The 27,780-nt window shown below is 43.4% G+C and overlaps 1 protein-coding gene across 2 annotated transcripts in view; it reads right to left on the bottom strand.

The window, feature by feature from the left end:
* Window positions 1-2,531: 2,531 nt before the first annotated feature.
* The window catches only part of LOC116511624 (beta-parvin), a 61,488-nt gene continuing 36,239 nt past the window's right edge, over window positions 2,532-27,780 (bottom strand). For both annotated transcript variants that reach the window (XM_032221771.1, XM_032221772.1), the window contains exons 2-13: window positions 24,294-24,383; window positions 22,393-22,463; window positions 20,017-20,119; window positions 18,117-18,257; window positions 14,055-14,170; window positions 13,301-13,359; window positions 12,329-12,348; window positions 10,953-11,014; window positions 8,863-8,931; window positions 6,370-6,471; window positions 5,247-5,319; window positions 2,532-2,970 (exon numbers count right to left, since the gene is read on the bottom strand). In XM_032221771.1, the coding sequence (XP_032077662.1) occupies window positions 2,894-2,970; window positions 5,247-5,319; window positions 6,370-6,471; window positions 8,863-8,931; window positions 10,953-11,014; window positions 12,329-12,348; window positions 13,301-13,359; window positions 14,055-14,170; window positions 18,117-18,257; window positions 20,017-20,119; window positions 22,393-22,463; window positions 24,294-24,383 (983 nt within the window). In that variant the 3' untranslated portion in view covers window positions 2,532-2,893. The remainder of the gene's footprint in view (window positions 2,971-5,246; window positions 5,320-6,369; window positions 6,472-8,862; window positions 8,932-10,952; window positions 11,015-12,328; window positions 12,349-13,300; window positions 13,360-14,054; window positions 14,171-18,116; window positions 18,258-20,016; window positions 20,120-22,392; window positions 22,464-24,293; window positions 24,384-27,780) is intronic.

Here is a 27,780-nt window from a genome sequence, read left to right as displayed (position 1 = left end):
TGAAAAGATCCAATTTCCTTTGAGTACCGATCATGTTGATGGGATCATATTCAATCCACCCAGACAGATGACTCCAAGCGCATATGAATGTTGTCAAAATAATGTTTCTCATTCCTGGATTATTCGAAGGAGAGCAGTATGAGGGAGTGACTTTGGAGGGGGAGAGCCATGTTCAAGTCCCGTACAAAATGATTTTAGCCCAGTCACTTTCTCTCAGCCCAGACTACCTTGCAAGACTGTTGCTATTGAAGCGCCTTAATGGAAAGTTTGTGGTGCGTGTTTCATCCAGTTTGATTTTCAGTGGCTCAAGGTTGACTCAGCCTTCCACCCTTCCGAGTGGGCAAAATGAGACCCAAATCGTTGTGGGGCAATATGCTGACTCTGTAAACCACTAAGAGGGCTGTAAAGCACTGGGAAGTGGTATATACCGTATTTTTCAGATTATAAGATGCACCTTCCCCCCCAAAAAAGAGCGTGGAAATGTTGATGCATCTTATATACCGAATACAGCCATTTTTGGCCTCCTGAAGCCCACCCCTGCATCCCATTATTGCAAAAAATGGGCTGTTTTTTGCAAAAATGGAGGCGTTTTTCCATTCCCCCCAGCCCCCAGGAGCACTCTGCAGGCTTCAGCAGGGTTGGGGGAAGGAAAAATGCCCCCATTTCTGTGAAAAAAGGTCCTTTTTCCACCAATTTTTCACAAAAATGGAGGCGTTTTTGCCTTTCCCCAGCCCTGCTGAAGCCTACAGAGTGCTCCTGGTGGCCAGGGAGGACTAAAACTTTTTTTTTCTTACTTACCTCTTCGAAATCATGGTGCGTCTTATACACCTGTGCGTCTTATTGTCCGAAAAATATGGTATATCTAAGTGCTATTGCTATTTTTTTTAAAAGAGAGTGTTTGAACTGCAGATTGCGAAGAGTTACAAGTCCACTCCAGAGGTGGGTTCCTACCAGTTCGCACCTATTCGGTAGAACCGGTTCGCCAAATCTACCGAACCGGTTAGAAGAGGTTCCACCAGTGGACCTGGAAAGCAGGCCACACCTACAGAAGAGGTTCCAAAAAATTTTGAAACCCACCACTGGTCCTTGGATATGATTATTCTACACTATCATGCTCATATTTATAAAACTCAGTGCCTCTGTGAAAGGTAAGGATGACTACTGCATTTGTGGTGCAATCAGAACATTGCGTGTGTTGAAGTTGTTTTAACGCAAACCAAAGATGCCTTTTAAAAAACAAGTTTATATCATATTCTTATGCATGCCAGTGCTGTATATGAGGTAATTTAAAGTGGTTCTGACAAGTGTCGTCGGCATCTTCATATCCGGTCACATGGCCGGCAAGCCACTCCCATCCAGTCACATGGGTGGCAAGCCACTCCCACAAAGGAGGCCACACCCACAGAGTAGGTTCGAACAATTTTTGAAACCCACCACTGGTCCACTCCTTTTTCTGAGGAGTGGATATCTAACAAGAGTGCATATTTTAAGATAAAAGATTATCGCTCCTTTACAGGCCACCAATGTCTGTCATAATGAAGAATCCCCATTTGCAAACCAAGGTTTGTGGGAACCAACAACTCTACACACCCAGAATTTTCATCAGAAAAGATCTATTTTATTCAAAACAGGCAACTATGCCATCCAAGATGTACAATATATATATGGAGTGAGGTCATGGGAATAGGTGATATCAAAAGGGAAGCAATGCAGTCAAAGGTTTAGCAAAGAGCCTTGGATCACCGCCCCCAAAAGATGAAAAGGACGCCTAGATGTGCCTAAATTAGGGTGAAAAGGAGACAGAATCACCCCTGTAAAATCTGGAAAACAGGAGCTCTCCTTCCTCAAATGGATCACTCATCCAGAACACATTTTTAAAAACCAGCTGCCACATCACAATCAGCATTCCCATAAGCTTTTGCCCTTCACAAGCCCTACAGTGATTTTGCTAGAAAAGTCAGTGTTGTTTCCATTAAACTACCAATGTGATGGGAATCAAGCATCTTGAGTCTCACTGCAGAAGCGAGATTTGGAGCTCAGACTAAACCTGTGCCAAGTTCCAGACAGGGCACTTCCTTCTCAACAATGCCTGGCCAGTTTGTGACCCCTCTGTTGGAATAAGACACGTTTGTTCAACAGAGGAGACTAAGCAACACTTCTGCAAAAGACAAAAGCAGAACATACCGTATTTTTCGGAGTATAAGACGCACCTTTCCCGCCCCAAAAGAGAGGGTGAAAATCTGGGTGTGTCTTATACATTGGATACAGCATTTTTTGCCTCCTGAAACTCTGCCCCTTCACCAAAATGGCCGTGCATAGCCTTTAGGAGGCTTCTAGAGTGCTCCTGGGGGCTGGGGAGGAAAATAATTGAGCGAAAAGGAAGCCATTTTTTGCTCATTTTTACCTCCCCAGCCCCCAGGAGCACTAAACAAGCCTCCTAAAGACTATGCATGCCCTTTTTGACAAAAAACAGGCTCTTTCTTGCAAAAAAAGAGCCGTTTTGGGGAGGCCTGCAGAGTGCAAAACCTTTTTTTACATTGCCTCTTCAAAATCTTGATGCGTCTTATACTCAGGTGCATCTTATACTCCGAAAAATACGGTAGATATTTCCAGGGAGCAAAATTTCATTTCCAAAGACAGGCTGTGGGCTGAAAGAACGGAGGGTTTACAACACAAAAAGCAAACAGAAACCAGCCATTTCCAACCTGGTTAGCTTCCAGAGTATTGGACAACAACAGCTTTCATTCTTGAACCGGTCTCACTCACTTCAGGTGATGAGAACTGCCTACCAACCCAACGGAAGGCCACCAAGTTAGGAAACTGATTGGAAAGGCAACAAAAACAAAGGAAGGAAAATCAAAGGCCATTTCCTGGGATACCCCTTGCGTTCAGGTCACTCTGCATTCTTGTACTTCGTGAACAAGTTGTATAAAACCCGCAGGGTAGATTTGAGATCCAGGTTGACAACATCTGAGAGATAAACAAAAAAGAAAACATTGTTAGAGTTTGTAGCAATCCAGCCAGCACACAAGCAATTAATTCAGCAGGACTCATTTATAGAAGAAACTTCTCTATATACAATAATATAAAACATGATGCATGTATACAACACCCATGCAGCTCTTGCAACTTGGTAGAGAAAAGAAGTAGTAGCAAGGACAAGACAAAGAAGCCAGAACACTCAAGGAAAGACAAACAAACTCTTATATACACAGAACAATTAAGCTAAGCCACACCCAGGCTCCGAGCCATCTCAAATGGCTCACCAATAATCCTGCGTCTCCAGAGGTGGGTTCCTACCAGTTCGCACCTATTTGGTAGAACCGGTTCGTCAAATCTACCAAACCGGTTAGAAGAGGTTCCACCAGTGGAGCCGGAAAGCAGGCCACACCTACAGAAGAGGTTCCAAAATTTTTTGAAACCCACCACTGGTCCTTGGATATGATTATTCTACACTATCATGCTCATATTTATAAAACTCACTGCCTCTGTGAAAGGTAAGGATGACTACTGCATTTGTGGTGCAATCAGAACGTTGCGTGTGTTGAAGTTGTTTTATCGCAAACCAAAGATGCCTTTTAAAAAACAGGTTTACCTCATATTCTTATGCATGCCAGTGCTGTGTGTGAGGTAATTTAAGGTGGTTCTGACAAGTGTCATCGGCATCTTCATATCCGGTTACATGGGCGGCAAGCCACTCCCATCCGGTCACATGGGCAGCAAGCCACTCCCACAAAGGAGGCCACACCCACAGAGTAGGTTCGAACAATTTTTGAAACCCACCACTGTGCGTCTCAGTCACCAAATAGTTGCCATTGGCTGACTTCTTGTTATGGCTATTCCAGTTCATAAATTCTTATACACTGACAAACATGTGGTGGCTCTTCTTTAGCGAAACATGGCTTTGAATTGCAAGTCAAAAAGTCTTAGTTTTTAGTGCTAGTTTTGGTTTGTTTATGAATTCAACTCCCTGTTGGCATCCAAGTGAATTCAAGCTTGGTCTATTTTGAGATCCAACATTGATTTCAGCGATAGTTTCAGAATTATCCTAGGATTGGGGATATTTGTTTAGGGTAAAAATTCTCATTGGCATTAGAGTGAATTTAGTATTAGTGTTCTCTGGCAAGAAATAATCTGGGGGCAGCCTTCGAGTGAAATTTTGATCTTTAGTGCTAATCTAAGAATAATCATGGGGTAGAGATGGCGCTGGAACATTTCGATCTAAACATTCCTATTGGAGTGAAGTACACTTTAAGTACACAATAAGATCTCACAGGTTGGGCCTCCTCCAGGTGCCGTCGGCCGGACAATGCTGGCTGGCGACCCCTCGGGGGAGGGCCTTCTCTGTAGCTGCTCTGGCCCTGTGGAACGAACTACCCGTAGAGATCCGGACACTTTCCACTCTCTCAGCCTTCCGAAAAGCCACTAAAACCTGGCTGTTCCGGCAGGTCTGGGGCTGTTGAACAATGTCCAGCCCCATCTAGACAGAATGGATGGTGTGTTATTTTTAAAAACTGTATCTTTTTATTCCTAATTTTTAACTTTTTTATCTTGTCTCTGTAAGCCGCCCAGAGTCCTACGGGATTGGGCGGCATACAAATTTATTACATTTCAATTTCAAGGTTAAGGTTGGACAACCTTGATGTTTTAGGGCCATGATGGTGAACCTATGGCACACATGCCACAGGTGGCACGCAGAGCCCCAGCTCAGCTCCATTGCGCATGCACGCGTGCCTCCCGCCAGCCAGCTTGTTTTGGGGTCTCTGCCATGCATGCACGGGAGGGTGGGGCACATCCTGGAGACATGCACAGATGGTCATGCATGCATGCGCAGTGGGTCACATGCATGCGCAGGGGGCAGCCGCATGTGTGGGGTTTGCATGTGCACTTGGGGGGTTGTGTGCACATGCACAGGGGTGGGGTACATACTGGGGGCACGCGGGGCATGCATTGCATTATGGCCCACGACAACAAAAAAATTAGCCATCGTTGTTTTAGGGTTTTATTTAATAGCTTCATTGGTGGTGAAGTTTTATGGTTAGTGGAGTCTGAGAACTGTCCTATAGCATAGCTTTACTTTACATGTAATGCTTAGGGTTTAAAATTCCTAGTGGCATTTTGGGCAGGCAGGATTAGTTTAATAGCGCTCTCATTTGCAAGAAGCAATTGCTCATCTCTTCTGGCCAGACACGGAGGGTGCTAAGTTTATTTCCCGAGAACATCCGTTCCAGGTCTTCAGGGAGTACCTTCCGGTCGCGCTTTGGGTTTCTTGAGCCCCGCGTCTTGCATCAGCTCAAAAGAAAGGGAGACATTGTGCACCTGAAGAAGAAATCGGACAAGATAAAAGCGTGATTAGATTCTTGTAACGGCTGCTCACCCCTTTTCTGAGTAACCAATTTTATGAAAAGGCAAACAGCTTTCATGAGCCGAATGCACCCCATGCAAAGAGAGGCTACACCTTGTGTTCTTCACTTATGCCGGTGTTCTTCAACTGTGGGAATGCTGGGATGTGTCGACTTCAACTCCCAGAATTATCTGGGCTGAGCAATTGCAACACCAAAGGTCTAATTTCACCTTTTCTGGAGAATTCTGAATGCAGGACGATATTGTTCCTACTGCAGTAATAAAGATCTCCCAGTGCCTTGGGTGCAGAAATGCAGTTTCCCAATCTCTGACACAAATGCATTAAACCAAAGACTGTATTTGACTTTGACACTTTTGCAAGGCCCTGAATACCTGGTTTTGCCAATAGGCCTGGGGACCCCTGAAGGATATGAGCCAGGGGTGAAATGCTACCGGTTCGGGCCAGTTCACCTGAACCGGTAGTAAAAAAATGCTACTGGTTCGCCCGAACCAGTAGTCAGCTATGCAACAATCAGCTGTGTTGTGCGATTTATATTCACAAGAAATTGCGCAACACAGCTGATCGGCAGAATTTTTTTTACTTTTTTAAGCATTTTTTTTTTACTATTGGTTTGGGTAAACTGGTAGTAAAAAAATACTAAAACAAAGTTTTTAAAAAGTTCCGATGATCAGCTGTGCGACAATCAGGAAATCCTGCTTTCTAGCGAATCTAAATCACACGGCACAGCTGTTTCCCCCCCACCCCCTCGCTGTTCTACTTACCTTTGCAGACTAAGAAAAGGCTCCATGCATGCAAAGCAAACTGGTAACAGGCTTCAGAGCATTTCTCCCCTGATGTGAGCCCATCAAATGGCTTCATTGACAGGCGTCATCAGGAGGATAGAAGATTATTGCTTTTTTAAAATATTGGGTTTTTGTAAGCTGCCTGAAGTCACTGGGAGCTGAGCTGAGCAGCCATATACAGTTTCATAAACAAATAAAATGCTCAATGTGATTACTGCTCACCTTCTGATCCAAACTTTCAGGTGTTAAGAAGAAGTGGTGGAGAGGAACAAAATAATCTTCAAGGAGGCCCATCAGTAGCACCAAGTAGACGCCATCTGCAAACTGAGAAGAAGGGCCAGATATGAAGATGAGAATCAAGACGGCAGCAGAAGCTCACTGGGCTGAAGATTTTTCCAGCCAACATGGCCACCGCTCCTATCGGGGACATTTTGGGCAGGCTAAGTCTGAGCAGAATATTCAACAGCTTCAGTTATTAATTTGCAGCTCAGGAGTTTGAGTTTGAGTTTCATTTTATTTATACCGCCCTATTCCCTGCGGGACTCAGGGCGGCGCACAAACCCAAGGAGGGGAAGGGAAAGACACAAAAAAAGAAAAACTACAAAATACAGGGCATTTAAAAACAACCAACAGGAGGGAAACCTTAGACGATGTCTAGAAGAATCCCCAAAGTGTTCCCAGGTGAGACAGGAATCAATCAATTCCCATTCAGATTTCAACTGGCATCCAGGTATGAGATGCAAACCCTCCAATTTTTTTTTTTAATATCGTGATGACCAGAACCATATGCAGTATTTCAAAATGTGGTCTCACTAGTGTGGTATAAAGTGGTGCTATCACTTTGCATGATCTTGAAACTATCTCTCTGTTGAAGCAACCTGCATTAGCCTTTCTGGTAGCTGCAGGACACTACTGGCTCATAACGGATTGCCGTACGCCATAGAGACACAGTTCATCTTCAAAAACATTCTTCATTCCACTGAACGTTAGAAACAATGCGCAGTGAAACATCAGCACAAATGCCTGCTGTGTTTGTCTTGTTTTGTTGGGGATAGAAATGCTGTGTCATATAAGTCTCCTTTCAGCTGAACAGGTGGTAGCTCAGAAACAATTGTGCCTGGTTAAAATTTGGATGGGAGATCACCAGGAAATCCTTCAGCAAAGAGCTATTGGGATGTAGAAGAGAATTCTGGAAAAAGGCCTTGGCAAGCCACTTCCACACTACTGCAAAAAACACCCCTAACTGCGTCCTATTACTCCAGTGATGGTTAACTGTTCTGACACCCCCTCGGTACGCCGAGGCACTCCAAGACAAGATTACTGCTAGACAATTTATTCACAGTAAATTAACACACTGACAAGACCTGGGCAGCAATCCACACTTCCAAGATACGAAATACACCCGAGAGCTTCTACAGTGTTGGTATATCAGTTGAATCCTGCAAACAGCCTCCTCCCAAAATCTCTCCTTATATACTCTCTTGGGAGGAGCCTAATTACAACCACCTGGTCCCAATTCTATATCTCTGTAGTTCCTGCCGGTGCTTATCTGCCCTCCTTTGCCTGGCGTCCGGGACCAACTCCTTTAGCTCCTTCCCATTGCTCCAGGGCCTGATGTCATGGGCACACTCCCTTTGGCTTTCACCGCTGCTCCATGCCTCAGGCGCCTCTTGGTGGCCAACCAGCCTCTCTGGTCCCTGCTCGGAGTTGGAACCCTGTCCAGGGTCCTCCACATCGTCCAGAGATGACTCATAGGGCCCCTCGCTATCGGAGTCCGTTTGCAGCTCCAATGGCTCCTGCTGGGCCACAACAGTTAACCTTTTGGTGCTAAGTGCCTAAAGCGTGTGTGTGACCCCAAAATGGGAGGGGGGCACGCATGCACCCTTCACATGTGCGGCAGAGACCCAAAGACCAGCTGGCTGGTGGGAGGCATGCATGTATGCGTGGTACAGCTGGGCTGGGGTGACAGCTGGCGTGCCCACAGAGAGGGCTCTGCCTGCCACCTGTGGCATGCGTGCCATCGGTTTGCCACCACGACTATAGTCTGTTCAATAGTCTCTTTACCTTTCCAATATTTTTTTTTTTGCAGAAAGACCAAAAGCCAAAAAAAAATGTTCAGTTCCCAAATGGTTGTCAGGCCTGCAGCCATATTCCTTGCTGGATCTTTGGCCTGTCACACTCTCTCTTATTTTACTATGCTGTTTCATTAATGGGGTAATTGGGAGGGGGGATTGTAAGGAGTGAGATGCGATGTAGCCATAACAAAATTCTTTCTAGAAGCCCAAGGTCATCCTTTGTCTCCGCACCTCTGCACTTGACCGGAAGTGGATGGGTGGAGATGCCAGCGTGGCAATGGAAGATTGGACCATGTGATGGACTTATGGGTGTGGGGGCAAGATCATGAACTTTCAACTGGGTGGAAACCCCAAGAGGTTTTCAGATTTGGGTTTCCACAGATGTACCAACGTGTCTCTCTTAATAAATTGGAACTTTGGGGAAAGATCTGCCTTGAACTCTGATTTAATTTTGGGTGATATTTGGAACGCTGACCATGGTAAAACCTCTCCTGAAAATCTCCCATCCATATTTGGGGACATAAGCAACCAAATAAGCTGGTTACCAAAATAGTTTCAAATGGGCCATCAGTAGCTGTTTTTATTACTGGTTCCAAATAGCTGGAATATAAATATCCAATGTTGTTCCCAGATACCTTACCTGGCTTTCTAATTCCGACACTTCCAAATTCAGCTTGTTTAAGTGTTTGTTTACAAAAGTGATCAAGGACTGAAAAGCAGGGGAAAATACAGTGATTAGAGAAATAAATATCCAACCAATAGTCAATTAAAAAAAAATAACGGAGTCTTAACTCTTTACCGCGTTTCCCGGAAAATAAGACCCAACTGGAAAATAAGCCCAAGCGTGATTTTCCCCCAGGATGCTCATAATATAAGCCCTAACTTAAAAATAAGCCCCAGTTAAGATTGTCAGCCACGCATCTTAGTAGCGTATTTTCCCCAAAATAAGACCTAAGCAGAAAATAAGCCCCAATGCATCTTTTGGAGCAAAAATTAATACAAGACCGGATCTTATTTTTGGGGAAACATGGGTAGAATTCAAAATAACATTCAAGCCTTCCATCATCTTGGTTCTATTAGAAGGAGCAGAAAAATATCTGCAACAGAATGATGCATATAGAAAAAGAGGGGGGCTCACATCACGACCCCATAATGCTGTTTGCATCACTCTGTCCCTCCCCCATTGGTTAACCCCTGTAGGGTTGTACAAAATTTATAATATTTGGAATTTAGGGGAACAGAAACAAGTTTCACACAACTTCCCAAGAAGTCTAATAATATTCCACATGCTTATTCCCATGAACAGGTACAGCACTGAGCACAAGATTGTCCTAAAGCTGAGCTCAACCCTGGATAATGCTACTCTATTTAAAATGGCAACCTAAAGGGACGGGATTCTGAGTTCTTGGTGGTCATCCACAAGTAGTCCTCGACTTACAACCACAATTGAGCCCAAAATTTATGTTGTTAAAGTGAGACACTTGTGAAGCGAGCTTTGCCTCATTTTACAACCTTTCTTGCCCACAGTTGTTAAGTGGATCACTGCAGTTGATAAGTTAGTAACCTGGTTGTTAAGTGAATTGGGCTCCCCGTTGACTTTGCTTATCAGAAGTTTGCATGACCACATGACCTTGGGACACAGCAACGGTCACAAGTTTGAGCCAGTTGCCAAGTATCTGAATTTTGATCTCATGATCAAAATGCGTCAAAGGTTGTAATTGTGAAAAACAGTCATAAGTCACTGTTAGGAATATAATCTAACGGTTGGGTTGGCAATATATAAAGCATGTAACAATGCTATACCTATTTCTTTAAATCATACTGTAAAATATGATTGGTTGCTGGTTTCCTCAATCAGCCATAATCAAGAGCCAGAATGACTGTTAGCTCTCTGTTAGTTAGATGCTGGGCTGATCTGATCTGAGTGTTTTGAAAGCTGGCTGTTAGAAAGTGCCGTGAGCTATTGTAAGTTTTGCAACTGTTAGCAAACTTTGAGTACTGAACTGATTATATGATACTGGACTATGTTATTTGGATTATCCCTTAACTGAAAGACGTTCATGACTGACTGTCTTATCCGTGTATGACTTGGACTGTTTGATGGACTCTGATACCTCTATTTCCACGAAAGTAAAAGCCTATTTAAACTGCAGTGTCTCTGTATGCTGGTTTGTGTGTTCTCCAACACAACTCTCACAACGCTTCTCTGAACGTAGTCGCTCTCCCAACGGGGAGCTTACCTAACATTCACACTTTTCAGGGCCGCTGTAACTTTGAATGGTCCCTAAACAAACTGTTGTAAGTCAAGGACTACCTGTACTGCATCCCAGTAGTCCAGCTATCCTGTTCTTCATTCAGTTGCATAAATTGGCCGCTATGATGCTTTTTCAGTGCACCAAGGGAATAGCAATAATAATAGCACTTAGACTTATATACCGCTTCACAGTGCTTTTACAGCCCTCTCTAAGTGGTTCACAGAATCAGAACATTGCCCTCAACAATCTGGGTCCTCATTTTACCAACCACGGAAGGATGGAAGGATGGAAGGCTGAGTCAGCCTTGAGCCTGATGAGATTTGAACTGCTGAACTGCAGCTGGCAGTCAGCTGAAGTAGCCTGCATTACTGCACTCTAGCCACTGCGCCGCCTCTGCTCTAGGTGAGCTGATGCTGTGGAATCAAACATCCTACAGCAAACAAAGTAATGGAGGCTCATTAAACACAATTTTTACCTTTTTCACCACACTTAGTTTATCTGGGGCATGGTCAAAGAGTGTATCAAAGGCATCTCGCTCTGGTTTAAAAATGAAAAAGAAAGCTTTGTTTAAAAAGTGAGAATTCAATGGGAAGAATTATACATAGTGACTTTTATACGCAGCACAGCATAAAATGAAAACATGACTAGACATAGTACATTTATCTAAAAGGAAGAGGGTTTTAAATTTAAGATGACATTGTTTTCTAACATAATAAATAAACCTAAATACAAGACAAACATCTTACATGCTACCTTGCTTCCCAACCAAATCCCATGAATTTTTCTTCCTTATAAACGTGTACATCCATCTGTAAGACTGTACTTCTCTATGTGTATTATCTGTACAGACAGGGGTGGGATTCAGCCGGTTCGCACCGATTCGAAGCAGTTGTTAATTTTCTAAGCAGTTCGGAGAACCGGTTGTTGGAAAAAAACCTCATTTTGGTTTTTTCCCACTTTAAAGGACTAATCCTGTAAGGAAGGCAGGAAGGAAACATTCTGGTGTTGTTTCTAGTCTAATCTTTATTACTCTGTTTACAGAAACTGCCTCTCCGGTTAACCCTGATTACATTGTAACAGCCCATCGATGTGAGTGACGTTGAGTTGGCCATGCCCACCCAGTCACATGACCACCGAGTCCCACCTACCCAGCTGGTCATTAGGGAAGAGAACTGGTTGTTAAATTATTTGAATCCCACCACTGTGTATAAAGATATGAGCACTTAAATGTGTGTCATAAGCCACAAGCCCACAAAACAGCAGACTTCAGGAAAATAAGTATCTACTTGAATTAACAACTACTAGTTAAATTAAATTGCCTGTAAAATGTAACATCCCATTTATCAAATTAACTCATTTTACGACTGCAATTAGTAGTCATTCTCTTGCATACACAAACCATTTTCATACATAAAAGCACACAACTACACAGATATATACACACCCACACTCTCCAGGAACCCTTATCTTCCAATTGGGTCAATACAGCATCCTAGGTTTGTCAGTATTAGACCAGCAGGAGAACAAAGTTTTAATCCAATGATTCTCAACCTTGGCAACTTTAAGATATGTGGAGTTCAGCTCACAGAATTCCCCAGCCAGCATGCTAATTAAGAAGCCCAGAAATTAGAGGACATGGAAGGATGCAACAGAAAAGTCTTTGTCCCCAGTTTGAAAAACTGGACTGGACCGAGCAAAACTTAAGACACAGCATGCTTCACACTTTATAATGATAAATATCTCATATCGTTAATCATAATAAACTTGAAGACTTTAAGCCACAATTTCAGTTCTTTGGCATCTTGCTCTCAAAAGATACTTTTATTTTCCAAGTTAAAATCATTTACTTACCAAACCTTCCCATCATCATTCTGGAAACAAGAAGTTTCAAAAAAAATATATTAATGGCTTCCTAAATGTTCATAGTTCTTAAGGAATCATGCAAAAGGGATGTTTTTCATCATTTGATGTTTCTAGCCTGATGAGAGCTTTTCAGGCCACGGAAGAATTGCTATCCACATTGCTGAGGGCGTGTTTCTCTGATTTGTTCCAGAAAATTCTAGAACAAATTTTAGCTTCCTCCCTCCCCCTCTTCCGAACCTCTCTCCCCACAGCTCTTTCTGGAACTCCTCAGGGTCACCTGAGTGATGAATAGTGTGGGAGTAGGAATGGATTTCCAAAGAAAAATTGTACACCACTCAGGTGACTCTGAGGACACAGATAAAGCACAAGTAGGTTCCTACCGGTTCGGCTGAGTAGGTAGTAACTTGGCTGGATGCGTTCCCGAACCCGTTCTATGCTCAGTGCCGCCATCTTGCTTTTCTGTTCTGCACATGCTCAGAACAATCTTCATTGGAAACATGTAATTTTGTTTCCTCTTCTAATGTGCGCAAGTGCAGACCTTTCAGGGTGCTAATGAGCACGCCCACGGAGTACGCGTCTGGTGTGCGTGCAAGCGAAGCCGACGCGTGCACGCAAAAAAATTTGCACACCAAACTGGTAGTAATGTCGGCAGGAATCCACCCCTGAGATAAACCTCCAAGTGCTTCAATGACTCTCTAAAAGGATGCAGATGGCCAAGCTGTCTGCAAGGAATATAAATCCTTCCATTCCCCACTATCCTGTCAGAGCTGAAGAAGATTCCTGGGTGAGAAGCGAAACGTCTTCAAAAAAATAATAAGAAAGTCCAGTTACCACCTGAAAAAGCACTTTTGGGAGTTTCTTATCTGATTCCAGAGAATAATTCTATGTGCCAATCAATCAAAATGAAGTAACATGGAAAGCTCAACTTTGTGCACACAGCAGTAAAAACACAGCGCTTACTCAGTTGTAGTAGTGATCTCCTCGGTCACATGGGCCGTCTGGAGTAACCCTTCTCGCTTCTGGAAGAAAATCAAAGTCAGGACTAGTGAAATGCTTAAAGAAGTAAACTGAAAAAGTGCACAGGAATGACACCTTACAAGAAAGCGATTGTGTTCTTTTTGCTAACTAGAGGAACAGAATTACAGAAGAGACATTTCTCCTCAGGGGTGTCTTGCTACGGGCATTATTGCCGGTTCTGCGCAGGCAAAAAACGGCGCACTTACACCTAAAAAGGTCTGTGCATGCGCAGAATGTTAGAAAGCTGGCCGAAAATGACATTTCGGCAGTGGAGATTGTTCTGCGCATGCGCAGAAACAAAAAAACAAGATGGCGCCACCAACAATAGAACCGGTTCGGGTGCCTGGGCAGTCGAGTTACTACCTATTTGGCCAAACCGATTTGAACCACCTCTGGTTCTCCTTTATCACAAACCAAAATAATTTACAGGGGTGTTAAACATCTCACCCACATCTGGACAAACTTTAAATAAGAAACAAACTTTCAAAGCAGAAAGAGGCCTAGCAGACCTCCCTGAAGCCTTCTGGAATCAAAAATGGGCTCCGGGGGGAGGGGGGAAATCTGCCCCCACACATGCATATGTTACCCCCACCCCCACTTCTATTGGAAGTGACGGTTTATTACTTTCTTTTCGTATAGTACCACGCAGTTTAATTACACATGCATGAAAAGCTTCAAATCTTTCTTGGGTACCTACCTTTACAACAACCACTTGCACAGAAACATGTTCAGGGAGCCGAATAGTAGCCCGGAAATGCATGGCCAAAGCCACAAGCAGGTGGAGGATGGACACCAAGTTCTTGCCATGGATCACTGAAGAAGGAAACAAGAAGTCATCATGAGAAGATTTGAACAGGCTGGACTGTATTTAGGTGGGAGGGAACCTACTTAATTCCACTCCAGGAAAAGTTTGATTATCTATATCCGTCTGTCTATCATTATCTATCTATCTATCTATCCATCCATCCTCATCATCTTTGTTGAAGACCCCATAATCTCTTGCAGGGTGAAGTCTGGACAACTGAATAAAGCTAGCAGAGTGTTTACTGGCCGGATGCCCTTCCTGTCGCCAATGTGGAGTTTTGTTCAGCAGATATATTCTCATTGTGCCCAGAGAGACATATCTACCTCTACCTAGGATCGAACTCACAGACTCCTGATTGTGAGGCAAGAGTTCTGCTTCTAAGCCACCGCATCACTCCATGCATCCATCCATGCATCCATCCATCTCTCTCTCCCCCCGTCCCTCCCTCTCTCTCTCTCTCTCTCTCTCTCTAAAAAAGAATAAAACCTAACAAGATCTAAGAATAAAGAAAAAAGAAAAGAAAAACAAATAAGGAAAGAACAAGCTAAAATGGCAGAAAAAAATAGTAAAGAAATGAATTCCAATTTCCTTGTACATGTTATAAGTGTAAATTAACCTCTTGCCTTATGGTTATGTTACTACATTTTTTTCTACAGTTTTTTCCCTAAACATAAAAAAAAACAACCATACATATTACTTTTTTTTCCCCTGTATTGTGCAAAAAGTCAATAAGGGTTTTCCAAACAGCATGAAATTTAGATCATAAAGTTGGAAAGTCTACCTACTGACCTCTGTGGCACTGGCCTCCAGGTAAATGCCTAGCATTGGGCTGGCAAGAAGTGGGTTCCAGTTGCCTATTCCAAACGCCAACTGCTTTGGGGTAGAATTGACAGCGAAGGACACATTGCCAAGACTCAGCCAAACCGCACAAGTCAGAATGCTTCCATTAAAGTTATAGCAATAGCAATAGAAGTTAGACTTGTATACCGCTTCATAGGACTTTCAGTCCTTTCTAAGCAGTTTACAGAGTCAGCATATTGCCCCCAACAATCCGGGTCCTCATTTTACCCACCTCGGAAGGATGGAAGGCTGAGTCAACCCTGAGCCGGTGAGATTTGAACAGCCGAACTGCAGAACTGCAGTCAACTGAAGTAACCTGCAGTGCTGCATTTAACCACTGCGCCACCTCGGCTCTGCTAAAGTTCATGGATGTTGTGAATCTTTCCCATTAATCCAAAGGTGTTTTTTTTTTCCCCAAGAGGCAACTCGACTTTCTGTGTTTTTTTTTCTTTGAAGACATTTCACTTCTCATCCAAGAAGCTTCTTCAGCTTTCCCATTTAAATATCCCAGGAACTCCCAGAACCAGAAGGTCTGAGATCGGTGTCCCTTTTGTCTTTTTTTAAGAGAACTTGCTGCAGGACAAGTCAGCAATCCCTCTTCCCATTCTTTCGCCACTGCAGGTACTATTCTGAGATACAAAAAGTCAGAAGTTTCCAGTAGCTACCAATGGCATGAAGCCAGGCTGTATCAGGTCAGAGGCATGCTAATATTTATTTTTGCTACTGTGGGCAGAAGGAGAGCTCTGCAGATTAGGAAAACCAAGTCACATGTGATGGGAACGCTCTAAACATTTGCATTTCCCCAGGTTTTTTTTTTTCATCTCCACTGCCTCTTTTAAAAAAACCTGGGCGAGTTTTTAAAAACCAAAACACTAAGATCCATTCCTCATTCTCATTCTGATGCAGTAAAACCCAGAACGGCATGGGAAACATTCATAAAGAAAGCAGACAGAAGTGAATGTTTACTGGCCTAAATGGGAGCCCATTTAGGCCAGTAAACAGGTCTAAAAAACTTTAGTAGTCTTGGACATGATCATAATTGAGCCTGGGAATTAGGGTTGTTAAGTTGTGACAGCCTTAAAGCAGGTCATCACATGGCCGAGCCAATTTTATGACCTTTCCTGCAGTGATCATTAAATCATAAAGCTAATGCCAGAATCTTTTAAGCTGTTATTTGTCATGTGGCGCTTTTCCTGGAAACTGGAAGTAAGTCTCTCTTTTTTGCCAAACAGTTCATCAATCATGGCTACACAACTGCAAATGGCCATAAATGTGATTGAATTGCTGAGAGCTCAAAATGCAATCACAGGTGAATGTGATTTGCAGCATGTAGAAGTTTAGGTGTATCGGGGTTTATGTCAAACTCTGAAAGATGGAGGGTGGAATGGCACAAAGTCCCACCCCTTTCACACCTGCAGGCAAAAGGGGTGTGGCTTCTTTCATGACACTGTACTGCCTCTTGGCAGATTTCGCTATTTTTTCCTCCCAAGAAACCTCTGCTTGTGACACCTGTTAGGAACCAATTAAAATATTCCTTAAGTTTGAACAGAAACCCTTTGTAGCTGACATGATCCCAAGAAAAAGCATATTTAATGGGATATAGATAGATAGATAGATAGATAGATAGATAGATAGATAGATAGATAGATAGATAGATAGATAGATAGATAGCTGTGTGCATGTGTGTGTGTGTGTGTGTGTGTGTGTGTGTGCGCGTGTGTGCACCCCTAACACCCCTCTGGGTATGTGTTCTGTTAAGATACAGCCTGTTGTGCCTTAAAATGACTTCTACTGTACTGCTGTAAAATGATTTCTATTGTACAGCGCAGTGGAGTTGCCTTGGTAACGGCTTCACAGTACTCCACAAGGGGGCTCTTTCTACGAAAAGGGGAAATCCAACATTAGAAATTACATTTGGTCCGGACATTTTCAACACGGAGGTATCATTTTCCCTGACGCTTCTGGGGGCAGAGGGAAAACATTTTTAACTGATTTAATTGTCAGGGCTCAGGGAGAAGTTGCTCTTGCCATCACCTCTTCAGGAATTGCGGTGATGTTAATGGAAGGAGGGAGGATAGCTCATTCTGCACTTACGCTGCCACTTATAACTCATTCCTTTTCCTGAATAATACAGGATTGGGATAAATACATACCCAGGCAACGCTGGGTTATCAGCTAATTTATTTATTTTTAAAAGAACATTTGTAGCTTTTCAGGCTAAGTTATGCTGTAAGGCACAGATGACATATGGAATCAAAATGATGACTGTCCCATTTTAATCTGAGTGGTTAAAAAGAAGAACTTCTACTATCCCGTAGAACTCCTAGGGGTAAGCTGCCGGGGATTTGCAAGGTTCAGGAGCACATCTAGCTAAGATTCTGTGCAATTCAGAGAACCCCCAAATTCCACTCCTGGCTGGCCACGCCCACCCTACCCCGCCCCTCCCAGGTACCCCCAAACGGCCCGCATTGAATGCAGGTAATTGCAGGGCGCACATGGAGGCTCGGGGAAGGTGAAAAATGGCCCTACCAGAAGTTCGGAAAGGCCAGAAATGGGCCTGTTTCCGGCCTTCCAAAAATTCTGATAGACCTGTTTTCCACCCTCCCCGAGCCTCCGCATGCGCCAGAAGGCCTTTGGAGCCTGGGGATGCAGTTTTTGCCCTCCAGAGGCCCGAGGAAAGCCTCCGGAACTCAGGGAGGGCAAAAACGCCCCCCTAGCCATGGTGCAGGAGGCGAACTAGGCCACGGCCACCATGGCTATGCCCACTCAGCAACCAGGCAGAGAACCCCTTGCTAAAAATTTTGAAGCCCACCCCTGGAAATCCCTATTATTATTTTATTACCAGTGATGGGCAGCAGGAAGCCAGGTTAAAGTATGCAAATAAAACAACCTTATCTAATTCAAATTAATTGTACAACATACTTTTCATATACTTTCCCTTAAGAGATGGATCCCCATATTTAAATCTTGAAACACTGAGATATTGCCAGCAATGGAGCTTCGGTGTTTCCATTCTTGCTCTTTGGGGTATTTTTTACTACCGGAGAGTGGGAAACAATCAATTACTAAAGCAGAGTAGCATTCTTAGTATTCTTTTCAAAGCCTGATGCTTACGGTCCACACTCCATTTGATCGTCCAGCCATGAGGCCGAAGTAAATCATAGACAGCTTCCAACACAGTCTGCAGTTTCTGTTTCTGTCCGATTTCAGACTGCGTCACTTCAGCCACATTTAGTTTACGACCGGCAAGTTTTTCTAGATTGGAAACACAGATAAGCAGAAGCAAAATTTTACAAGGCAGGGTCTTTGCAACAACTTTGGCCCTCCCCGCAGACCTCAGTTACGACAGTGATGAAAAAGCAACTTTACAGACAATCCTCACGTTCAAATGCTCCAACACTGAAGGTTTTTAAGAAGAGATTCAGTGGTAGGATTCAATTTTTTACTACCGGTTCTGTGGGCGTGGCTTGGTGGGCGTGGTGTGGCTTGGTGGGCGTGGCAAGGGGAAGATATTATAAAATCTCCATTCCCTCCCCACTCCAGGGGAAGGCTACTGCAAAATCCCCAATTTCCTGCCAATCAGCTGGGACTCAGGAAGCAGTGAATAGATGGGGGCGGGGCCAGTCAGAGGTGGTTTTTGCCGGTTCTCTGAACTACTCAAAATTTCCGCTACTGCTTCTCCAGAACTGGTCAGAACCTGCTGAATGCCATCTCTTATGAAGATGTATTAAACTTGTTGGCTTCCTGTTCTGAGCCATATAGCATCACATGTCATCAACAGTTTTACGACTGCCAAAGGCCATTTCATAGAGGAACATACACTATATTGCCAAAAGTATTCGCTCACCTGCCTTTACTCGCATATGAACTTACTGTAAGCGACTTCCCATTCCTAAACCATAGGGTTCAATGTTCTGACCCCCGCCCCCCTCCGTCCAGGAACGAAAGCCAAGACAAACGTAAATGAGAATGTTTTTTAATCAGTCCAGACTCTCGTTGGCTGCAAGCCCAAAATAAACAAAGAGATAAGCACTCTGGCAGCAAGTCCTACAAACCTTGGCAGCAATGCAAACAAACTCTGGCAGCAATCCAGCCTGCCAAGTTCCTTAACGTTGACTTCTACAAGAAGGATGTGGCACAAGCAGTCTCTTTTATAATCAGGAGAGGATCTGAATGAGCAAAGTTGAGCGTAATTACCTCCTGTAATTACATAGTTGTTCTTGACGCCGAGTAGCCCTTCAACGGCGTGCATCCCGGAACAACTCACAGGTGGTTTCTGAATCATTCTCTCTTGTCTCCTCCCCACTGATCCAAGGCTCAGGCGCCACCTGGTGACCAACTAGTCTCTCTGCGCCCTGCTTGGAGTCGGAACCCTGTCCAGGGTCCTCCGTATCATCCAGGGCCGACTCATAAGACCCCTTGCTGTCAGAGTCTGGTGGCAGCTCCAACGGCTCCTGCCGAGCCACAACAGTTCAATATGACGTTGGTCCACCCTTTGCAGCTATAACAGCTTCAACTCTTCTGGGAAGGCTGTCCACAAGGTTCAGGAGTGTGTTTATGGGAATTTTTGACCATTCTTCCAGAAGCGCATTTGTGAGGTCACACACTGATGTTGGACGAGTTTACGTGGCCTACCACTTCGTGGCTGAGTTGCTGTCATTCCCAAACACTTCCACGTTCTTATAATACAGCTGACAGTGGACTGTGGAATATTTAGGGGCAAGGAAATTCCACGACTGGATTTGTTGCACAGGTAGCATCCTATCACAGTTCCACGCTGGAATTCACTGAGCTCCTGAGAGCGACCCATCCTTTCACCAATGTTTGTAAAAACAGTCTGCATGCCTAGGTACTTGATTTTATACACCTGTGGCCATAGAAGTGATTGGAACACCTGATTCTGATTATTTGGATGGGTAGGCGAATACCTTTGGCAATATAATGTAATTAAGTCAAAATTTAAGTCTGTTTCCCTAATCCAGACCACCCACCTTTTTCACACATAACACCTCACCTAGCAATTTCTGTAGCACCTGCCCATCATAAACATCTTCTTCAAGCTGTTTGACGATTATCCTTTCTTCAACCAGGACATCGTTTATCCAGTCGATCAACACCTGGATGATGGTGAAAGAGGACAAAAAATTATTCAAGTTGTCTAGACTCTAAAGAATACTGTGAGAAAAGCAACTAAATACAGATAGTCCTCAACTTCCAACAGTTCATTTTATGACCATTCAAAGTTACAACAGAACTGAAAAAAGTGACTTACGACCATTTTTCACACCAATGGCCTTTATGGTATCCCCATGAACACGTGATCAAAATTCAGATGCTTGGCAATTGACTCGTACTTATGACCATTGCTGCATCCCAAGGTCCTGTGCTCTCCCTTTGCAACCTTCTGATAAGCAAACTCAACGGGGAGCCCAATTCACTTAACAACCGTGTTACTAACATATCAGCTGCACTGATTCACTTAACAACTGTGGCAAGAAAGGTCGTAAAATGGGGCAAAGCTCACTTAACAAATGTCTCACTTAACAACCGAAATTTGGGACTCAGTCGTGGTTGTTAAGCCGAGGATTACCTGTACTGCTTTTAATAACCACAAATCTTTTTAGAAATTTGATGTGTTTATATTATTTCGTATCTGTAACCTTTTTCTTTTTAATTGTCGTATAAAGTCAGACTAACTAATCTAAACTGATAAATTACATAATGCTGAAATGAATAAATGTATAGTACTAACTAAACAGCCTACGTGTGACCAATATTGATATAAATCCTTCATTTTTATTTTTGCAAATAATAAAAAATTAAAAAAGTTTTCTGTACCTTAAGAATGGTAACAACGGGAAAAATCTATAAAATTTATGCAAAGTTACAACAGTAGAAAATGGCTAAAAATGTTCTACACATGGTATACAATCACCTCCTGTGGAGCACCGCAGTTGTTAAACCTTCAATCCATTTTCCTGGACTGCCTAGCAAAAAGCTTTGTTGTCAAAACGTGGAAGATGGCTATCATTTTAAAGGCATTTTTCATCCACCTATCTACTTGATAGATTATTATTTCTTTTATTATTTCCTCAGTCAGCATTCTGTATGCATATTATTTTCTTGCTGGGCTGCCTTCCAACCAAGACAGATTTCCTTTACAATACACAAACCTACAATTTGCTCTGTAAATCAACCGAGAGGAAAATGCTCACATTTCCAACTTTGGCACAATGAACACAATAAAGATAATGTGGTAGGTAAGGAAAGGTAAAAATAATAGTAAGGTAAAGGTTCTCCTCACACATATGTGCTAGTCGTTCCCGACTCTAGGGGGCAGTGCTCATCTCCATTTCCAAGCAGAAGAGCCAGCACTGTCCGAAAACGTCTCCATGGTCATGTGACTGGCATGACTAAACGCCAAAGGTGCATGGAACACTGTTACCTTCCCACCAAAGGTGGTCCCTATTTTTCTACTTGCATATTTTACATGCTTTCGAACTGCTAGGTTGGCAAAGCTGGGTCAAGTAATGGGAGCTCACTCCGTTATGCGACACTAGGGATTTGAACCGCCGAACTGCTGACCTTTCTGATTGACAAGCTCAGCATCTTAGCCGCTGAGCCACTGCGTCCCTTTTTCTTCTACCACAATTCAATTTCCTAAACCTCTCCACAGAGAAATAAAGTGAAGCTCTGTCACATCTCATCACTTCCCAAAATTAAGAGAAGGGTGGAGAAATAATAAGGGGGGGGGTGTTTCTGAAAATACTAATATGTCAAATCAAGATATTTTTATCTTAAGTTTGTGATTCAAGGATTTCTTTCCTCTGGGGTTTTAAGTCATATTGTCCCCTTTTTTGAGGCACGCTCATGGAGTTTCATTTTTTCTATTTAATGTAATCTACTAAGATCCTTCTTGGATAAAAATGTGGACAAGAAATTGATTTACCGTCTAAAATATATTACTTTGTAGTTCAAGGTTCAAGGTTCAAGGATTCATTTTATTTATATGCTGCCCTATTCCCAGCGGGACTCAGGGCGGCGCACAAACCCAAAGGAGGGGAAGGGAAACACAAGGACTACAACAAAAAGTACAGGAAATTTAAAACAACCAACAGCCACACGCTTCGAAAGGGGAAGGGAAACTCATCGACCCCAGGCCTGCCGACACAACCAGGTTTTAACGGCTTTTCGTAAGGCCTGGAGAGAGGTGAGGGTCCGAATCTCTGCAGGGAGCTCATTCCAAAGGCTTCTCTGTAACAAATGTATTTTCCAGGGAGGCCTAGCAGTCATTTTTCCGTGCCACCGCAAATGCAACATCAAAGAACTTTCATCTTAAGGTAAATGATATCAAAGGAAGGCAAAACCTCTGCATAGATGTCTTCCTCACCTTGATAAGTTCTTTAAACTTGGCATCCTCCTTTGAAGTGGGATCTATCATGGTACGTTCTTCATTTTCCTCTGGCAATTTCAAAAAGAAGCCCCTCGTTAAAGCCAGCGTGGCACAAACACAAGCATATTGTTTCAGAAATTGCTATTAAAAGACATCAGCTGCCCTCTGATTTATAAATGGCAAAAACTAGTCATTTCATCAACCGGAAGAGGACGTCCAATTACCCCCTTTCCCCCAAAATAACACCCAACCAGAAAATAAGCCCTAGCATTATTTTGGGGTGCTCGTAATATAAGCCCTACCCCCCAAAATAAGCCCTAGTTAAGATAATCAGCCAGATGGACGCAATCAGTACCGTATTTTCCCCAAAATAAGTCCTAACCAGAAAATAAGCCCTAATGCAACTTTTGGAGCAAAAAAGTAATATAAGACCTAGTCTTATTTTCGGGCAAACACGAATCTAAATTGGGTATGGCTGGTCTAGAGAAAAGAAGGACTAAGGGGTGACATGATAGCAGTATTCCAGTATCTGAAAGGCTGCTACAAAGAAGAGGGGGTCAATTTGTTTTCCAAAGTACCAGAGGGCAGGAAAAGAAACAATGGATGGAACCTAACCCAGAAGAAAAGCAATTTGGAATTAAGGAGAAACTTCCTAACAGTGAGGACAATTAACCAGTGGAACAGAAGTTGCCTTCAGAAGTTGTGGGTGCTTCATCACTGCCGGTTTTTAAGAAAACACTGGACAGCCACCTGTCTGAAATGGCATAGGGCTGGGATGGTGAACCTATGGCATGCATGTTACAGGTGGCACACAGGGTGCCCTCTGCGAGCAGCCCAGCCGTTGCCTCAGCCCAGCTCCACTGTGCATGCGTTCACACCTCCCACCAGCCAGCTGGTCTTCGGGTCACTTCTGCACATGTGGGGTGGGGGCATGCGTGGGATGTGCATGCACAAGTGGGCGCTCACATTGCATTATGAGGCCTCATGCGGCACCCCTGCGCCCTGTTTTGGCTTCCAGGTTGGTGCAGAAGGTCTTTCAGACCCCAAATAGGGCATGGGAGGCATATGTGTGGGGGGCGGAGAGCAGGAAGGGGTCATGCCTGCATGCATGGGGGGGTCGTGTGTGCCTGCACGGGGGTTGTGCATGCATTGCATTATGGGTATGGGAGTGTGCACGTGCTGTCGGCAACACAATAACAAAAAGATTAGCCATCAGTGGTATAGTGTCTCCTGCTTGAGCAGGAGGTTAGACTAGAAGACTCTATTCCAGCTCTGTTCTGATTGATTAAAAAGGCATTGCACAAATGTTGGGGCTCATAGCATGAACAAGGCACTGTTGGTGAACTGGGCTTTCAGATCATGTGATAGATAATGCTGGGTTTCTTAAAGAAGACGTGACTCTTGTAACCCACCAAAACAGGAGTTTTCAAAGGCAACAGAGGGAGGAAGCAAAGAGAGAATTAAAAAAACCACCCTCCTCCTCTTCTAGCCATATTTTCACGTTAGACAGTAGCCTGAATTTTTACCCAGGGCTAAATATTGGATTAGACACATATCAAGGTATGGCATAGAAGGTACTTAATCTAAATCCAAAGAAAGCGGTAGAAAATAATTTCAACCTTGGTTAGCCCTAATTTAGATTGTTTCTGTTCCAAATCTGGGTAAGGTCACCAATAAAAAAATAATTTTGGATTGCATGCGTAAGGGGAAGGCATATATGAAGACACCAGTTCTTATATCAATGAACTGTTGATTTTAATTCAGAAATCTCATGTTGATTAACACAATTTGAGCTACAGATAATAGGATCCTATCATCGGTCCTTTCCAATTAGCATGCAGAGAAAACAAAACTCTTTTGTTCACATCATAAGTCTATGATGTTGCATTCATACATACCTAGTAATGTATCTTCTGGATGAAGATCAGTTGTAGCAGGGGACATTGGTGCATTGATAGCATTTTTACCTTCTTCTTGCAAATCAGACACTGAAAGAATGGAGAGGTCCAAAAATTTGTTAATTGTAGATAGCTTAAAATTAGATTTATTTCTAAAAGGCAAAGGTTCCCCTCGCACATATGTGCTAGTCGTTCCCGACTCTAGGGGGCAGCTCATCTCTGTTTCAAAGCTGAAGAGCCAGAGCTGTCAGAAGACGTTTCCATGGTCATGTGGCCAGCATGACTAAACACCGAAGGCGCATGGAACGCTGTTACCTTCCCACCAAAGGTGGTCCCTATTTTTCCACTTGCATTTTTATGTGCTTTCGAACTGCTAGGTTGCAGAAGCTGGGACAAGTAACGGGAGTTCACTCCATTATGCAGACTAGGGATTTGAACCGCTGAACTGCCAACCTTTCTGATCGACAAGCTCAGCGTCTTAGCCACTGAGCCACTGCGTCCCTTAGATTTATTTATACTTGGAGACAAATGCTTCATAGATTGTATTTCTCCTTGCTTGGATTGAATATCCTGACTGGAGTTATGCTAAACATCTCCAATTTTTAGGCTGACTGTTTATTACAGTCTATAATTATTCCACGGTCTGCAAATTTTGAAGATTTTGTTCCCCGTTTTTATTTCACCTCTTTTCATTCTTTCTCAAGTGACGGTAGCTAATTCAGATAATATATTGGAGAGGTAAATCAAACATATATCATTGTGTTTTCAGCTGGTGGAGGGACTTTTTAGAATAGAACTCTTTATTGGCCAAGTGTGATTGGATACACAAGGAATTTGTCTCAGCGTACATATAAACAAGTGATAAATCATGATCATAATAATAAATCATAAGGTACAACACTCGGTGTTACTCATAGGATACTAAATAAGCATACTATTTTCAAGTCGCATAAAATTCTTAGTATCTTTATAACCTTGAAAGAAGAGCAGAACTCAAACTGCAAACTAAGCATGTTAAGTGGGCAGCACATGAAAGGGGTGTATTAAGCAATCTGCTTTAGTCCTCCAAATTATTAAAACAATATTTCTTTTAATGTCATGTATCTTCCTCTGTTCTTACTGAAGCACAATGGAAGAACAAGCCATGAAAGTCTTAAAATTTGCTACTCAATCAACTGAAAAAGCAAAAGACTAGTACAGCATAAGCTTCTCCAATGCTGAATGATTGAGAATTGTGATGAGGAAAAACAGAAGCAGCCATGCTACGTATGTCCGTGATGCCGAACCTATGGCACACGTGCCCAAAATGGCATGCAGAGCCATGTCTCCTGGCATGTGTGGCCTTGCCCATTCCTCTTCCAGGTTTCTGGCACACATGCGTGTGACGATCAGCTGGCTTTTGCCCGTGCGGCAGGTCCCGGAAATCGGAAGAGATGGTCTTCCGGTTTCCCGGGGAGTACATGTGTACCCGCCAGCTGATCGTCACGTGTGCAAGCGGGCCAGAAACAGGAAGACCAGCTGGCCGGTGCGCATCCCGGAAACCGGAAGTGCATTTCCAGTGTGTGCATGCCCCCTGCGCAGCTCCTCTTCCAGATTGCGGCCCCGACAAACGCTCCCTTTTCGGCACTCGGGGCCGAAAAGGTTCACCATCACTGTCATATGCCAAAGAAAAGCCTCCCTGAAATTAGAACCCAATGATTATTAAACAGACGGTTTTCTATTCTTCAAAACGTGAGCCAGTTTCGAATTGGAGCTGGATACGAAGCATTTCTGGGTTCTTCAAGACATCAGCCTTACTCAGCCTTAAAACAAATGCCAGATTAAATTAAAAAAAACAGAGGCCTTGAATAAAATGAACCTTTTTTGCCATTTGCTAAAGCAACAACTATTGTGTTCTAGATAATAAAACTGCACTAAAGGAGGCCAACTCCCGAAAACTGAAAACACCAGAACAAAGATGGACTGTCCTCCTCCATTCGGTTTGGATTCTTTCGACTCCACCGCTACCACCTCCCGGTCTTTTCTTCAGAACGAGTCACTTCTCTGCATTAAATGATGTTACTTTGGCTATGCTCACTGGCTGGATGCTGCATCAGAGACATCCATTGGTGGAGGGGAGGTTGAAAAAGGCAGCATTTTGGCCACAATGCATATAAAAAAGAGGTGAAGCTTCAATCACACAGTAGCCGATAATCCGGTGTTGCCCGGGTATTTATTTATAGGGGGAAATGTCCAGACCAAACGTAATTTCTGGTGTTGGATTTTCTCCCTTACCAGAACTTGTGGAGTACTGTGAAGCCTCTAAGAGCAACTTCTCCCTGAGTCCTGATTTTGGCGACAATTAAATTAGTTAAAAATGTTTTCCCTGTGCCCCTAGAAGCGTAATTATTAATGTTGGATTTTCCCCCTTACTGGAGGGAGCCCCCTTGTGGAGTACTGTGAAGCGGTTACCACGGCAACTCTACTGCACTGTACAGTAGAAGCCATTTTAAGGCACAACAGGCTGTATCTTAACAGAACACATACCCCAAGAGGTATTAGGGGTGTCTTATCCCCACAGTATTTTTCCCAGAGAGTAAATCATCTGTATACCAAGTTTGATTGAAATTGTTCAAGGCATTCCAGAGTTGTGCTGGAGCATCTATCTATCATCTAGATACATACAGAAGAAGATACATGTGTGTGTGTGTGTTTTGTGTGTGTGTGTGTGTGTGTGTGTGTGTGTGTGTGTGTGTGTGAATATGTATTTCACCTTAACCCAAGTGCCCCTGGTTTACTCTCCCAATTTTACTGTAGTACTTACCAGAGATTTCCTTTCCAACCAATTATGTAGGCTTAATTTGTTATGTAGACACCTTCTCCAACCAACCACCCTTCAGATAATTTAGGCTAGTGTTTCCCAATCCTGACAAATTTAAGAGATGTGGACTTCAACTCCCAGAATTCCCTGGGCTGAGGGATTCTGGGAGTTGAAGTCACTACTTAAAAGTTGCCCAAGTTGAGAAATACTGACTTAGACTGTAATATCACACTCTGCATAGCCACTATCCACATGAGATGGGGATATGACCTGATACATTACAAAAAACCCACCACATTTGCTATTAATGGTTCTCACGGGGAAAAACAAAAAGTGATCACATTCTCTGCCCCAAATCACATAGTTCCAGCTACAACTTAAAAACAGCTAACCATAATCTACATTCCTGTAATAGTGCACCATTACATCACTTCAAATGATGGCCAACATCTCTGATCATGACCCGTTTTCAGCCAGTTGTTGAAAAGGTGACAATCCTTTTTCAGCTTTTCCCTCCTAACCAGAGATGGGTTCCTGCCAGTTCGCACCAGTTCGGTAGAACCGGTTCGTCAAATCTACCAAACCGATTAGAAGAGGTTCCACCAGTGGACCCGGAAAGCAGGCGACACCTACAGAAGAGGTTCCAAAAAATTTTGAAACCCACCACTGACACACATACACACACAC

The sequence above is a fragment of the Thamnophis elegans genome, chromosome 7 (assembly GCF_009769535.1).
Source record: "Thamnophis elegans isolate rThaEle1 chromosome 7, rThaEle1.pri, whole genome shotgun sequence".
NCBI classification, from domain to species: Eukaryota; Metazoa; Chordata; class Lepidosauria; order Squamata; family Colubridae; genus Thamnophis; species Thamnophis elegans.
This window is presented reverse-complemented; position numbering and strand designations above follow the sequence as displayed.